The sequence below is a fragment of the Meriones unguiculatus genome, chromosome 18 (assembly GCF_030254825.1).
Source record: "Meriones unguiculatus strain TT.TT164.6M chromosome 18, Bangor_MerUng_6.1, whole genome shotgun sequence".
In the NCBI taxonomy this organism is placed as follows: Eukaryota; Metazoa; Chordata; class Mammalia; order Rodentia; family Muridae; genus Meriones; species Meriones unguiculatus.
Window position 1 is genome coordinate 58,378,265 of NC_083365.1, and position 17,314 is coordinate 58,395,578.

The window sequence follows — 17,314 nt, forward strand, 5'->3', positions numbered from 1 at the left end:
TAAAATTATGTTTAAGCCTGAGACTATTTCTATCCATCCAACATTCACTTCACCCTTGACTAGGCCTGCTTCCTCCATACCCATCTTATTCTAGCATTTGCTCTCCAGGTATCCCACATGTGTTAGTTTGGGTTTTATAGCTATGAAGAGATACCATGACCAAGGCATCTCTTACAAAGGCACACATTTAATTGGGGTTGGCTTACAGGAAGCATGGTAGCATGTAGACAGACATGATGCTGGATGAGCTGAGAGTTCTATATCTTGATCCATAGGTAGAAAGGAGGAGACTGAATGTGTTTTCACACTGGGTATAGCTTGAGTATTTAACACCTCAAAACCACACCTCCTCTTTCTTTAACAAGGCCATATGACACTTTCTCTAACAAGGCCACACTCCTAATAGTGACACTCCCTATGGCCAAGCATTCAAACACATAAGTCTATGGGGCCTATACCTATTCAAATCACCACATGCCACTCCTTGGCTCCCATAGGCTTATAACCATAACATAAAGTAAAATGCATTTAGTGCAACTTCAAAAGTCCCCATAGTCAATTATAGTTTCAACAATGTTTAAAAGTTCAAAGTTCAAAGCCTCTTCTGAGATTCATGCAGTCTTTTAACTGTAATTCCCTATATTATTAAAATCAAAAAGTATATCACATACTTCCAACATATCATGACACTGGATATTCATTACTGTTCCAAAATGTAGGCAAGGGAGGATAATGAGAAAAATGCTGTACCAAAGCAAGACCAAATGCCAGCTGAGTAAACTCCAAGCACTACATCTCCATGTCTGGTGTAAAAATGCTCTTCAGATCTCCAACTCCTTTAAGCTTTGCTGACCGCCACTCACTTCTTTCTCTTGAGCTGGTTCCACTCCTTGATAGCAGCTTTCCTTGACAGGTAAACACAGCTATTGCATCTATAACATCTTGGGGTCTCCAAGACAATACAAGCTTCACCTTCTCACAAGGCCACACCTCCTCCAATAAGGACACATATTATAATAGTGGCACTTCCCATAGTCAAGCCTTTAAAGACGTGACTCTTTATGATGCCTATTCAAACCACCACACCAAACTCTCACAGAATCCTACATGACTGTTTTTCATCCTTTCTGATCCGAACATCCTTCTCTTCATTCATTGCTTGGCCAAATTCTACTCATTCTAAGGAGGAAATGAGGAGGCTTCATTTCCTCTCTCATCCTGTGTCTTCCCTGTACCCTGTGTCTGTACCTCACCTTCAAAAAGTACTTAAGATCTGATGGAGAACACAACTTTCATTCAGCCTCTGTCTAGACACCTGTGTGGAATACAGGCTCCTAAAGCTTAAAGTAAAGAGACACAAACTGAATTTTACAAAGGAATTACCAAAGTGGCAACTCAGAAACTGGAAGGGAAGTGATGGCACGTGTGGCCACTAAATTATTCTGCTTTAACAATGATGATAACAATAATCTAACTTTCTCAGAGTCATGCTGGAGGAAACATGGAGAACCAGAAGTGAATTAAGAAATTCAATTTTATCATTTCTATTTATCAAGCCAGAGAAAGATATAAATATATCAGAGACCACTAAGCTGGTAAATATTTACAAGTTAGGCTTAATGCCTGCAACCTAGGTTGCTTGAACGGTCAACTTGGTGCAGTCCAAAGTCATCTGAGAAGGGAGTCTCAGTTGAGTAACTGCTGTGATCAGGTTGGCTTATATGCCTGAGAAAAAAAAATTTTTTTTTGACACAGGAATATCCAGTCTACTCTGGGGTGTCCACTTCACTGGACAGGTTGTACTTAACATGATCCTGAGAGTGAGCCAAGAAGCAGGATTTCTCCATGGCTTTTTCTTCAAGTTCCTGCTTGAATTCTTACCTTAATTTCACTCAAAGATAGGCTATGACTTATAAGTTGAAGTAAACCCCATTTCCTCATATGTTGCCTTTGGTCAGACTGCATTACCACAACAACAGTTTGGAAACTTTGTATCTTGAAAGTCCAGTGCCACATTTCTCAACTTCTCATTAACTGGAATGTCCCTATTCAGTTCTGTCTACTGACTCTCAAAATCTGTGCTCAATCAGACAGCTTGCTGTGACAGTCAAGGCACTTGGTTCTGTGTTTATGCTCCAGCACTAAGAGAATCATCTCATCAACGTTATTTTAGTAAAACACTGAGCCACTGTTCATAATTTATTTGAATCTGAGGATGGGTTTCCTAGACAAATCCTGTTTACTTGAAGTGCAAATGGAAGCTAGTTACAATGGCTTATATGAAGGGGCCAATATTAGGGGAGCCATTGTTAATCACAAGGCTATAAACTATGAAAATCTGGCCACTAGTATTTCTTAGTGAATACTAAGTGAATACTTCCATTCTGTACTACAGCCATTTTCCTATATGTATGTGGGAAGCCAAAGTTCATTCTCAAGCTGTGTTTGGAGAGCTGCTTGCTTGGCAGTCTACTTTGTTATTGAGTGTTCAGCGAAGGACATGTTTTCGCCCGGGCCTTTACCTTGAAACAGAAACAAGCAGCAAGTTTTGCCAAGTTTCTTTGACTGGTCTGTGAGACCTTGGAAAATGTCTGCCATACAGGAATATGGTCTTAGAAAACAAGTTTTACTAATCCCTGAACCCTGTACTTGTACTGAAGTGAATTGTTTTTCTTTGTCTTTAAGGAGATGTTGCAGAGAATAGGACAGGTGCCTATCACAGAGGGCCTCTGAAAGACTCTACCCAGTAAGGTATCAAAATATATGCTGAGATTCATAGCCAAACTTTGGGTAGAGTGAAGGGAACCTTATGAAAGAAGAGGGAGATAGACCTGGAGGGAACAGGAGCTTCATAAGGAGAGCAACAGAACCAAAAAATCTGGGAACAGGGGTCTTTATTAGACTGATACTCCAAATAAGGACCATGCATGGAGATAACTTAGAACTCCTACACAGATGTAGCCTGTGGCAGCTCAGTGTCCAAGAGGCTTCCCCAATAATAGGAACAGGAACTTTCTCTGACATGAATTCATAGGCTGGCTCTTTGATCACCTCCATCGGGGGGAGCAGCCTTACCAGTCCACAGAAGAAAAAGCCAGTCCTGATGAGACCTGATAGACTAGGGTCAAATGGAAGGGGAGGAGGACCTCCCCTATCAGTGGATTGGGGGTGGGGCATTGGAGAAGAAGAAGGGGGAGGATTGGAAAGGGAGGGGGAGAGGGCTACAGCTGGGATACAAAGTGAATAAACTGGAATTAATAAAAATAAAATTAAAATACTAAACAATAAAAAAGGAAGGAGCTGTTGAATAAACAGTGCTTTCAGTATTGCTGAGGACCCTCTTAAAACTATTTTAAGTTTTCTGGCTCTTTATTTTAACCTTTCTTTTTTCTTTATTATTAATTATTACAATTTATTTACTTTGTATCCTGACTGTGGTCCCATCCCTCATTTCCTTCCAATTCCATCCTCCCTCTCTCTTCTCCCTTTAACCCCTCCTTTAATCTATTACTAGAGGATGACCTTCCCCCCTTGATCCCCACTCCATCACAACCTGAATTACACCTGAAAGACCTATGGCGTGTTCCATCACACATGTCTTAAATTCAGTAGCTAGGATTTAATTAATACTTCTACTGAATACAACTCCTTCTCAAGTTTGACATATTCTACAACATATAATTGCAATAATACATTATTTACATTATTACTAGGATCGTTTCCCTTTTAAATGTCACATATTTCAGGATCGTTTCTGAGGACAATTCTATGAATTTATTGTGTGGTGATTGTAGGCTAAAATCTTGGATGGGGAGAGATTATGACATTATGAACTATACTCTGACATTATGAACTATACCCCTGACATTATGAACTATACTCTGATAAACTTGCAGACAGGAGCCTGAGAGAGTTGTCCCCTGAGAGACTCAACCCAGCAGTGCCTCCAAACAGATGCTAAGACTCATAGCCAAACATCGGGCAATACTTAGGGAATCATGTGGAAAAGTGGGTAGAAAGAGAAAAGAACCTGGAGGTACAGGAGCTCCACATTAAGATTAACAGAACCAACTAACCAGGGTCCAGAGGGGCTTACTGAGACTGAAGCATCAACCAAGGACCATTCATGAACTGGACCTAGGGCCCCTACAAAGGTTTAGCAGATGGACAGCTTAGGTTTCATGTGGGTCCTCTAGTAAGAAAAGTGGGGCCTGCATTGGACAAGGTCTCACTTTCCAGCTTTTTGATCACTTAACTTGGTGGGACGCCTTACTAGGCCACAGGGGAAGAGGACATGCTCAGTTCTGGTGCAACTTGATGAGCTGGGTTGGATGCCAAAAGGAGCTCCACTTTTCTGAGAAATAGGTGAGAGGAGAGAGGGGAGGAAGGGAGAACTGTGAAGGGAGGAGTGATGGGGTTACAACCTGGTTGCGAAGTGAACAAAAATAAATAATTTAAGCAGAAATATTGTATTTGCTTTAAATCACAGTAGAATCTTGTTTGTGCTTGAGTGAGCACACTTATATTAGTAGAGGACTTTTAGAACATGGAAAATATTCTAAAGTGACAATAAAAAGATTTGAAGGAACTGACCCCATCTCAGAAAAGAAGACAGTAATGTAATCAGGATATTTGAGGATAGTAAAATTGTGCTTACAGATGGGGGCCTTCATACTTATTTTAACGGATATGGGAGTGGGTACTCCTCACCAATTCAGATTGGTCCATCTTCCAAAGACAATGCTTGGTTTACTGACCTTCTTAAAAATACCAAAGGACAGGGTTGACCTACTTTTATCTTTGACAGCTTGTAGACGGGGTAAACCAAAATGTCAGTAAATTTAGAACACTCTTTCCCTTTGTTGACAGAGGACAGAGCTGTCTCCAGAACTAGACTTCTCTGTCCTAGCAGCCAAGCAGAGTACTGTCACCAGCATTCTGTCTAAAATGGCTTGAGCCTTAGCAATTCACTCTGTCTTCAGTAAAGAGGGAAAAGCACTACAATCAATGTTATTTTGAAGACTGGAGTTTCATACTTTATTTTCACCTTTTTCTTTTTTAGTTTTTTTATTTATTTATTATAATTTATTCACTTTGTATCCAGCTGTATTCCCTTCCTCCGTCCCCTCCCAATCCTGCCATTCCTCTCTCTCCTGCTCCCATGCACCTTTACTGATAGGGGAGGTTCTCCTGCCCTTCCATCCGACCCTAGCCTATCAGGTCTCATTAGGACTGTCTTCATTGTCTTCCTCTGTGGACTGGTAAGCCCCCCCACACCTCTCAGAAGGAGGTGATCAATGAGCTAGCCATTGAGTTCATGCCATAGATAGCCCCTGTCCTTCTTACTAGGGAGCCCATTTGGAGACTGAGCTGCCTTGTGCAGGGGTTATAAGTTATCTCCGTGCATGGCCTATATCAGTCTCAGAAAAGACCCCTGTGCCCAGATTTTCTGGATCTGTTGCTCTCCTTGTGGAGCTCCTGTCCTCTCCAGGTCTTTGTATTTCCCCCTTTCTTTCATAAGATTCCCTGCACTCTGCCCAAAGTTTGGTTATGGGTCTCAGCATCTGCTTTGATACTCTGCTGGGTAGAGTATTTCAGAGGTTTCACCTTATTCTTATTGCCTCAAGTTTTCCCATAAGAAAAGCAAATATCACATGAGGTACCCATGACTTTGAAGCGAAACACAGCAGAGCTATTTCCCTTTTCTATTATTTAATGTTTTATGTGACATTAAAAATCTTCTTTATTAAGTGAACCAAGGGATTTCTTTTACTTTTATGAAATATCCTGTTTTCTTAGTACTCAGATAGACTTGGCCAATATTAATTTCCATTATAAGAATCTTTATGAGAAATATATATATACATATATATACATATATATACATATATATATATTCCTAAAAATAGAAAATGGGCATGTAGAGGGAGACCAATGGGTAAAATGTCATGCATTTATGAGGTCCTGATTTCTGATCCTAGAGACCTTATAATTGCAGATGTGGCAGCACTGTCCATTCCTCCAGCACGCTAATAACAAAATTGGTGGAGGGAATGAGAAAACTCCAGGAGGCTTGTGGGCCAATTAGCATTGCATATACAACATACAATAAGAATATCCTGCCTCAAACAAGGCAGAAGGAATGATTGAAATGGAATAGTTCTCAGATCTCCACACATGCACTATGGTACATATATGTCTGCAGACCAACACCTGAACACAAAAACATCATAATGACTGAATCACGCACACAAGGATTAAAATGATAGAATATTCTGGTGTTGGTCTTCTTGGTTTGCCTGTGGTGTATATGCAAGATTAGAGTCTCACAACAGCGTAATGCAGCCATGACCATTCAGGCCTTTACAGCCATTGAAGCAGGACATTCTCCCCAAGCATGGTTGGATACCATAAAAAGCTAAAATGTTATGCTCAGGATGCAAGGCTAAGCACTGCACTTAGGGTCAGCCGCTTTCGACCCAGAGAAGAGCATGTCTGATTGCATGCGGGTTGATGCCCCAGGTCCCGCCTCTGAGAAAAAGGTATCGGACGAGTCTGATGCTCTTTGGGTGGATGACACCTAAATGAACATCGGTACAAAGTCCCAATTTATTTCTAATATCAGAGATCAGACCTCTACTCTTGCCTGATGTGTCTAAAACAAAAAGGGGGGACTGTAGAGAGCTGTGTAATGCTGTGCCTTAAAGATGGAGCTGGTTTCTGCCTTCTGCCTTTCACCTTCCCGATGGTGAGTGCTCTCTGTCACAAACAACTCCACATTTGGCTAAGGCTGAAGATCTGGCTTGCTTCCATGTATGTGGACCTATCTGCATTGCCCATGTGGCATGCTGGGGTTGGCTACCCAGAGGCTATTTAAGCTGTGGGCTGGCTTTCCCCAGGGTCAGATGATTGTTCAAGGTTCCTGAATAAACTGCATTGAAAAAAACAAATGATAGAATGTAATGCAAACCTGACCTATAACTCCCAAACTTGGAGAAATGAGGCAAGAAACCTCAGAATTCAAGGTTAGCTGGGATAAATAGCAAGATCCCATCTTAAAAAATGGAAAGAAGGGAGAAAGAAGGACAAAGGAGGAGAAAGAAGGTAGGAGAGGGAAGGGGGAAGAGAGAAAAGAGGAAAGAATAAGGAATGATGAAGGAATAGGAAGAGGGGAAGGGAGGAACAGGCAGAGGAAGAAAAGATACAGGAGAGAAAGAAAGGGTAGAGAAGTAGAGGAGAAAGGAAGGAGAGAAGAGGGGACAGAAGAAAAGAAGAAAAAAAAAGAAAAGAAAAGACAATGGTTGTGTTCCTGGAAGAGCATGTTTTGAGATCTCAGAACCACATGGTCCTGTGTCTCCACAGCGCTTGGTAATTCATGTTGAGTAGCAGAAGACAATGAGTCAGGAACACAGTAGTAAGAAAACTGTTTTTTTTGTTTTTGTTTTTTTTTTTAATTTTATTTTTTCCCCCACTCATAAGAGATTTGCCTCATTCGACCTTCCAGTTCCCAAATGGATTCAGCCAGGCACTCTGGACTATGATGCTATGAGCATGTTCTTTTAAACACATGTTTTTGAGAGACTATGTCTGTAAAGGAAATGACTGTATTATAAGTGGCAAAGTCTCTGGAAGAGAGTTTGTCCTTCCTGAGACAAATATCATGTTACCTTAGTGATGGATGATAATCACACTGCAGAATCATTAGGAATTAATAAAAAATCAAAGAAAGCCTGTTGAAGGATCAGTGGGCAAAGTGCCTGTTGTGGACACATAAGGACTTAAGTTCAGAGTCCAAAAATACATGTAAAATCTGAACTTGGCATTTCAGGCCTATAATACCAGCACTGGGGGATGGAGACAGATGGGTCCTAGGGTTCAGTATCCAGCCAATCGAGCCAACAAAGTGAGTTCCAGGCTAAATTAGATACCATGCCTTAACAACCTAAGGTATACGGCAATAGAAGAAAACACTTAATGTGTACTCATGACATCCAGATGTGTATACTACATTCATGATGCTAGAATAATACTTATCATGTGCAAAATTCTCACTGTATATGTGTTGATATATTGTTATGTATATATTAGGACACTTAATAGCAAACTCAATTAATGTAGACCAGATGTCACTTTTTAAAAAGTAAACTCTTCTGCTGTCTGTATAAGGGCCACCTAACTCCAGAATGAGTCCATTGAGTAAAATACTTGGGAACGAAAGATACATCTTTAGATCCTAAATAGCATGTTTCTTAATAGCCCATCAGAGTTTGTCCATAGAGCTTTCACATCAATCAGACTCTTCTTTAATGTTATTTAAGGAACTAATAGAAAAAAAAATTCTATTCTAGATGTGTCCTTTTTCTGATTGATTTCACTCTCCTCTTATGTCAAGGGCAACTGCATGTTATTGCCAACTTGACAGGATATGAAATCACTTCCAAGTCAAACTTTGAGGCATTTTGTGAAGGTATCTTGATTAGGTCAACCTCTGTGGATGCCTGTCATTGGTTACCTTCATTATGTAGGAAGATCCTCCCGCTGTACATGACATCATACCTTAGCTTGGGGTCTCTTTTATGTGTAAAATATAAAGTGAGCTCACCACAAACAAGCACTCAGTTCTCGGCTTCCTAAACAGTGGATGCAATGGGATCATCTCCATCAACCCCCTGCTGCCATGACTTTTCCACCATGAGCAATTGTACCCTAAAACTGTGAGGCAAAACAAGTATTGCTCCCTACATTGCTTTTAATAGGGTATTTTATCACACCAACAGGAAGGAAATTATGACCCACAAAGAGCATGTTCTGGAATCATGAAAGCTTCTTGTAGCCCTTCCTACAAGGAGTTGGGGGAAAATAGACCAAACCCTTTTCAATATTTTCAAAGTAATCTTCAAAAACACCCTATTATAATCTAAATGAAAGGCCTTAGAATGAATGACATCTTGGTCCTTTAGTTCATCATCTAATTCATTTTTTTCTTCTCATATGCAAGTCACAAAATGATCCTTATCTGGAAGTTTAGTGAAATTTGTTTAATACATATACTTGTGATGAGGTCTAGCCTGAGCATCAGGACCTGTACAATACTCACTGGATCCAGCCTCAATTCCTTGACAGAGAAATGGGGTCCTCTGTCTCTGTTGATGCTCACATGTGTGAGTCTTTCAAGAAAAGAGACAAAGAAAAAATACGAAGCAGGCATGCTACTACTGCCCTTCATCTTTAACTTAGATTCTTTCTAAGTGGATATTGTATTTAATTTGCATGCCTTTCTCTCACTTTCAGTGCAAAAGATCCCAAATACCTTGGATATGCAGTCTTTGTAGGAAAGTAGGTTGTAGAAAGGTAGAAGCTACCTCTGTGCTGTCCTTATCATAAGAATCAACTTCCCTCTCAGAAAGAGATGTGAGAAATGATGACCTAATCACACCCTGAATTCTGGATACTCTTAGCAATTGAAACAATGTCACACTTTTCTTACAAGACACTATATTTGTCAAGGGGAGAGTTGCTGGCCCTTAAAGCTTTCTGAAGAGATGGCTTATTAGAATAGAAGGCTGAGCAAGCATGAGGACCTGATATGGAATCTCCAGTACACCAAAAGCCAGGTGTTGCCACATGAAGGCCTGTAACCCCAACTACATTAAAGGCTAAGAGAGGAAGATCCTGGGTCTTGGTTGCTAGGAGCTCAGTTCCAGGTTTATGGAGAGATCCTGTCTTAAGGAAATAAAGCAGAGTGATAATGCAGGTGCCCCACATCCCCTCTGACTTCTGTGAATATGTAAAGGCACATATAACCCTGGAACATATAGGTATGCACATAAACCACCCACATGTATACACACACACACACACACACACACACACACAGAGGTTACTGAGGCATTGCCGTTTATTTGTGTGTTGTTTTCCTATCATGAAGTCAGAAAGATCTCAATTATTTTCAAGCTAAGTTTGTTTAAAAATTTAAAACAAGAAAATCTATAGTGCTTTACTTTGCCTTTTTCTAGCCCTTTCACTCTTTCCAGGTTAAAAAAAAATATGAGTACAAGGAAATTCTTAGTCCATTTGTAAGACACACAAAGAGATTCAAATTTTCTGGTGTGTAGGAATATCCTCTTGGGGAAAGAATTATAAGCTAATCTGCTGACACAAGCTTTGCCAGTTCAGGTACTCATTTAACTTCCCCCTACTTGGTCCAGTAATTGAGAGACATGTCTGCAATGATGCAATACTTTTTTCTCCATTAGAGCTGGGTGACCTGGAAGCACTTACCATCCTCTCTCTTAGTCGAAAATATATAGTCATGGACTGGCATGTACTTAATAACAGAAGCAGCTCCTGGATTCTGTAGAGCAGAGACCTACCAGGGCTTGTGTGTCAAAAAACAACAACAACAAAAAGAAAAACAAAAACAAAAACAAAAAAACAAAAAACAAAAAACAAAAAAACTTTATTTGTGACCCAAGGCCTACAAATCTCTGTGCTCAAATATCTTACCAATTAGTGAGCGACAGCTCATTGCCAGCTCACATTTATATTCTCCAAATAAGGAGGATCGTGGTTTAAATTTCATAACTGTGAACATGAAAAATATTATTACTCAAACTGATTAACTCACCTCTATTAGAGGGAATCTAATAAATATAAAAAAGACTCCTCTGCACAGATCTGCTCACAGCTTTTACAACCCTACGACACTAGGCTTTCTTAGCCAGGGATTTTACTGCTGTTTCAAAGCACCATGACCAAAAAGCAAGTTGGGAACCTTGACTGATAATACATTGGCCCTTGTAGCTCTAGGTCCTGACTCAGTATGGAGAGAATGGGCTTTTATCAGCTTCTCAACATGACATTAAGTGTTTCAGGTATGTTTTTTTCTCACTGATGCCTGTCATAGTTTTAGAAGGAAATTTTCTGGCTGTTTATGTGTGTGTTTGTGTAAAGGGAGACGGCCCAGGCACATGTGAATGGAAACTAGAAAACAACCTTAGGTGTCACCCCAAGGGACACAGTACCTCCTCTGAGTCAGGGTCTCTCAAAGGTCTGGAGCTTGGGGATTATGTTAGGCTAGATGGCCACCAAGATCCAGGATACACGGGTCCCCAACCAACAAAGGCTGGGCTTACAAGTGTATGCCACTATGGCCAGCTTTTTACAGTATTTTGTGAGCAAACTCAGGCTCTTTAGATAGAAACACTTTTCTGACTGACATGTCTGTGCAGCTTAAAGTAATGTTTCTCTCTGTTTCCCCTGCAATAGACTCTGATCTCCAGTGGTTTACATTTCTATATTGAGACATGCTTGTCAAATTAACCAACTTAAGCATGAGCTGGCCTTATTTCTTGGTCTGTAATGAACAGAATATGTCAAAAGTGATAGTGATGCCATGATCAACATTAGGTCACAAAAAGGCTACAGCTTCTATAGCTCTATAGTCAATTGTATAGTCAATACAGGTGTTATTGACTGAAAGTTTGACAGGATTTAGAATCAACTCAGCGTATCTATGAGAGAGTTTCTAGGCTGAGTTAATTGAGGGGAGAAGATCCAACCTCAGTGTGGGTGGCACCATTGTACTGGCTGGGGTCCTGGACAGAATAAAAAGGAGAAACTGATCTCCGCATTCATCAAGTTCTGTTACTCAACTACAGATGCTACGTGCCCAAGAGGCTACCCCAAGCTCCTGTCATCCTCAAACTGTGAGCCGAAACAAAATCTTTCCTGAAGTTGTAGTGAGAGACTCTGTCTCAAGAGAATAAGATGGTGAGTGATAGAGCAGGATATGGGATGACCTCCTCCAGCCTCCTGTGTACGCAGCCCCATCATATACACACTGGAGGCTTTCCCATGGCCTACCTAGATTGTGAGCATTACATCATATTCTTTAATGTTTAACTTAATTCGATTTAGTTTGTTTGAGTAATAAAAGTCATTTACCAGTGGGAGAAGAATCTCATCTAAACAGAGAAAAATTCATTATAGTAAAATTAGTGCCAAATGGTAGCCAATGGCATGGCAATGGAAGACTTAGTTTGGATTACTTTTCTTCAGATTGTTCACAGGTTTTGTTGTCTATATACCTCAACCCAGCCTAGGCATGTGGCCCAGTCTCATTCAGTACTTGCCATCTTAAAAAACAAAGTGTAACCCGATGGCCAAGAGCTATCCATCAGATAGCCAATGGAGAATGTGGGGAGAGTTTCTACTATTCCACATTTAAAAAATTCTGCCTGGAACTGGGTGGATGTGGTACAGGCCTTTAATTTCTGCTTTCAGGAAGCAGAGGCAGAGGCAGGTGGACCTTTCAGTTCTAGGCCAGCCTGGTATACAGAGTAAGTTCCAAGACAGCCAGGGCTGCACAGAGAAACCCAGTCTTGAAAACAAAAGGAAAGAAAAGAAGGAAGGAACAAAAGGAAGAAAAAAGGAAGGAAGGAAGAAAGGAAGGAAGGAAGGAATGAACAAAAGAAGGAAAGAAGGAAGGAACAAAATCAATCAATCAATCAATCAATCCAGCCTGAAAGCTGGAGACAGTCTACTGATATAGAGAACTTGCTGTTCTTCCAGAATGTCCTCTTCAGGCTTCAGTGTGCAAATATTCACACAAAGGAAATATATACAACTTGCAGCACACACACACACACACACACACACACACACAGTCTTTGTACAAAGACTGCTTCCCAGACTTCAGCCAACTTAGGACCATTTAGAAAAGTTTCCTCATATCCTGAAGCCACACATATACTTAGCAGCTTTAAAATGTATTCATAAAATACAATTTTTAAAGCTTGCCAATTAATATGAAATAAACACAGGGTCTAGAAAAATATCCCTGATCTTGAAGAAATATGACATAGAAGGCAGACAAATTCTCAAAAAATTCTCAGCTCTGTCATTTTTCACCTTTTGATTCTGGAGACATCTCCATAGGCCTTTATTTCACAATGTGTAAAGTTTGAAAATCAGCCTTTTCTTTGAGTGGCCATTGTAAGGATGATACACAATGTGAGAGATTGCTCCACAGGATCAAGCAAACTCTTCAGAACTCCACAGAATCCACAGAGTGTGTTTAATACTCCTGGAAGAAAAGTTTAACTTCTACTTTTCTGATTATCTACAGTGCTGGAATTGAAAGATGTGTTGAAGTACCCATGGTAAATTCAGACTTTAGTGTATCTGTGTGTCTAATTAATACATGTGAGGGACGGCAAGCTCCTTCAAAGTTATAGTAAAATTTCTACCACTGAACCACCCTTCATCCCTGCATATGATTTTATGTGTTGTAGTCAGAAACTGAACTTTAGTGTACTTAGGTGAAGAAGAAACCGATATAAACAAAGAAAAGAAGAGGAAAAGAATAGGGGAGAAAGTGAAAAAGAAAAGGAAGGGGAAGGGAGGAGAGAAGAGGATGGAGAGAAGAAAAGAAAGGAAGGCAGACTGTGAAAGGAACGAAGGAGGGGATGGAAAGGGTGATTACAAAGGAAGTCAGCAAAGACTGTACCTGTTAGGATTTCAGTTCCATGTCCTGTCATTTTCTTAATCAGAAGCCTCAGAGTCCCACCCTCCAGGATGAGCAGCAGAGTCCCTGATCCTTCAGCCAGCTCTGTGGACAGAAGCAGACCATCCTCATTCCATGTTCGGAACTGGAAACTGACTGACAGGCCATCAATTTGAGGAGTGCCTGGCAGCAGCAAATAACTGCTCCTGGAGTTGACAAATGTGATGGGTACAGTTTGTGGTTCTGAGCAGGAAAAAGTGACATTGCCCTGAAAAACAATAAAAAAACAAACATATAACAGCCATTTTTATTCTGCAATTTGACAGTTGGTATAAACAACCACCCAAAACAGACTTTAATTTTTGGATCATTCCACATTCAGCTTCAGGATCTTAAAGGGAAAAACCTGTCAGCATTGTTCAGTGTAACTCACAAGATTGCTTTCTGTTGCTGTTTTAAGATCCCAATGCAGAAGAAGAAAACAGGAAACAAGCTAGGAACCTGCCACAGAGGGCCTCTGAAAGGTTCTGCCCTTGCAGACTATCAAAGCAGACGCTGAGACTTATGGCCAACTGTTGGGCAGAGTGCATGGAATCTTATGAAAGAAGTGGGAAATAGCAAGATCTGGAGAGGATAGGAACCCCACAAGGAGAGCAACAGAACCAGAAAATTTGAACACAGGGGTCTTCCCAGAGACTCATACACAAACCAAGTACCATGCATGGAGATAACCTAGAACCCCTGCACAGATGTAGCCCATGGCAGTTCAGTGACCAAGTGGGTTACATAGTAATGGGAAGAGGGACTACCTCTGACATAATCTGCTTGGCCTGTTCTTTGATCACCTCCCCCTGAGGGGGTAGCAGCCTCACCAGAAGATGACAATGCAGCCACTCCTGATGAGATCTGGTAGACTAAGATCAGAAGTAAGGAGAGGAGGACCTCCCCTATCAGTGGACTTGGGGAGGGGCATGCATGAAGACGGGGAAGGGAGGGTGGGATCAGGAGGTGGAGGGAAGGACTTATGGGGGGATACAAAGTGAATAAAGTATAATTAATAAAAAAATTAAATTAAAAAAAATCCTAATGCTATCTGTAAAGGCTGTCTGAGATTCTAGGAAGGGGGTAGAGGAAACTTCGACATTTAATAGAGAACCAAAGATATAAAAATAAATACACTAACTCCCTAGGAGTGGAACTCACTCCCCACATAGTGAGTCACCTCTATGCCAAACTCTGAAATAGCGTTGAAAGCAATATACATAGGAAAATAATGTTACAATAAGAAATGTGCTAAGGAGAGAATGATCCTGGATCCAGAGGAAAAATGATGAGAGTGAGAGTGGAAAAGAGAGAGAGAGAGAGAGAGAGAGAGAGAGAGAGAGAGAGAGAGAGAGGAACACAGAATGACAATAATGTGATGTTGGCTACATTTTAAGTTTAGTAATATTTGCACTTATATGGGTAGGAAGTACAAGAGAAAGCTGAACCTGGGGTGGCTGAGTGCTTGCCCAGCATACACAAAGCCCCTAATAAATCTCCAGCATAGTATTAACTACTCATGGTGGTACATACTTGTAATTTCAACCCTCAGGAAGTAGAGGTAGGAGAATCAGAGGTTTAGGGTCACCCTTGGCTACTTGATGAGTATGAGGCCACGTTAGGCCACAAGAGACAACAACAGAGAGAACCTGTTTTGAGTAAAGTTGAGAGGAATAAGCATAAGTGGGTATGAAATGGACTCTTGCATCTTCAAGATCCACAAAATAAGTTCATTATTATAAAGTTAAGGTGAGTTAAAGAATTTTTTTTTATACTCATCCCCACATATTGGCTATTTCTACAGAGGAGAATATAAGAAAGGCTGGACAACTACTTTAACAATGCAGAAGGGTTCTTTTGTGAAAGTCTTTTGGTGTTTAGATGACAAACTCTATACCCAAACATGTCATAACTTCATTTGCACTACCTAGCTCCTTTAGGCTCTGAAGCCCAGATTATAGCACTACCCACGTTTATAGTGGGTTTTCCCACGTTAGGTAACTTATTTAAGCAAATACTGTGCAGTAAAGCTGCAAAAATTATCTCCTGGGTGGATCAGGATCCTGATAACTCTACAGTGTTAACCACTGAGTTGACAATGACTGTGAACCACATCAACAACCAGAGTGGTATGATAGCCCTAAGGATGCAGTAGTGACAAGCACACCTTGGTGGTAACCAACAGCTTTCTACTTGGACTTTAGACCAGATCAACGAGAGGGAAATCATGTCTGGTCCTAAAAACCTAGCCAACTATCCAGGGTTAGTAGAGCTATGAAGAATGACTTAAATCACTACTTAAACTAGCACAATATCTAATTATATTCTAAATATTTGTTCTTATAGCCACAGATAAGTGTAGCACTTTAAATACATCAATGAAACTTCTTTTTGTAAGACGCAGATACCATTTATAAAAAGCCAGAACCTATCAAAATGCAGAGATGTGGAGACCAGCCACAACTGATAACATCTTCAACACAACTCCCACATCTAAGGCTCAGGGAGCATTGTGGGAGAAGGAACTAAAAGGTTACAAGAGCCAAAGGACCCAGGAGGTTTTTGTGAGATTATGTTTCATTGAAGTGTCAGAAGCTACACCCCTAATGTCTCACCAACATGACTGCCCAAATGGGGGCTGAACGGCGACAATAAAGTAGTCATATTTATGTGGGCAGTGGAAAGCCCAGGAAACATCAACTCTGTACAAAGAATATAGGCAGCTGAAATATAGGAATGATGAAAGTGAAAGAAAACAGTCTTGCCCAGTGAGGAACATATCAATTGGTTATCCAACACCAAATGTTCTAAATGATGAAACACATGCTCTTTTCTGAATTACAACCTCAGTCGTTTGCCTGTCCTTGCTGACAAGAATAGCTGCTGTGACCCTGTGATGTGACCCATAGTTGCAAAGAACCTTTTATATTTCTATTACTATCTTGAATTCAGAGGCAACTTACTGTGGGCACATACAATACTATGGACTATTTATTATCTATAGGGTCTCCTCCCTAGGACACCTATAAGAAGAGGAAGCCTGCTCTGTCTGGTGAGAACAAAGTCTTTTCTGAACCTGCCAGTGTATTTTGTAGTTTAATAGAGTAGTACTCAGGCAGGAACTCTGTGTAGATGAAAGTGTCATGGTATAGCACTGAAGATTCAGCAAGGCCACATGGATCAAAGATGTGCAGATTAAATGTTATTTCTGATTCCACATGGCATATTCAGATAAGACTGGCATTTGAACCAGACAGCAGAGTCAAGAAGGTATCTTTTCCCAGTGTGGTGAGCACCATCCAATCCATTTAATGTTCCAAAAGGACACAAAGCATAACAAAGAGTCACTCAGGACTCCCTTTTACCTATTTTCCTGTTTGATCAGGTGTGTCTTTTATTTTATCTTTTATCTTATCTTTTCTATCTATGAGCTGGGACTCACCCTACTGGACGTAGCCCAGGCTACTAGCTTCTCCAGCTTTCAAACTTAGGATTTAGTTATATCATTGAATTTCTTTATTTGATTATATCCTCTGAGGTTTTGATAGGTGTCTAGTTAAGAAATATCAGATAATATATTTCCCACTCTCCATAATCCAGTGGACCAACTCCTTATAAGTAACTTCAGGCTCAGGCTGTCTTGTGTTATGTGACTGTTCTGTTCGGAAGGTGAGAATAAAGAGACATTTATAACCCTCCTTTTGGCTGCTGAATTATTTAAAAAATAGGCTTCAAGAAACTGAAACTCCTCCAGGAATCACAGGC

General features: G+C 40.5%; 1 protein-coding gene across 2 annotated transcripts in view; it reads right to left on the minus strand.

Annotated features, from left to right (window-relative positions):
- LOC110560660 (contactin associated protein family member 5) overlaps positions 1 to 17,314 on the minus strand; it is a 755,447-nt gene that overhangs the window by 377,644 nt on the left and 360,489 nt on the right. For both annotated transcript variants that reach the window (XM_060371591.1, XM_060371592.1), the window contains exon 8: positions 13,511 to 13,775. In XM_060371591.1, the coding sequence (XP_060227574.1) occupies positions 13,511 to 13,775 (265 nt within the window). The remainder of the gene's footprint in view (positions 1 to 13,510; positions 13,776 to 17,314) is intronic.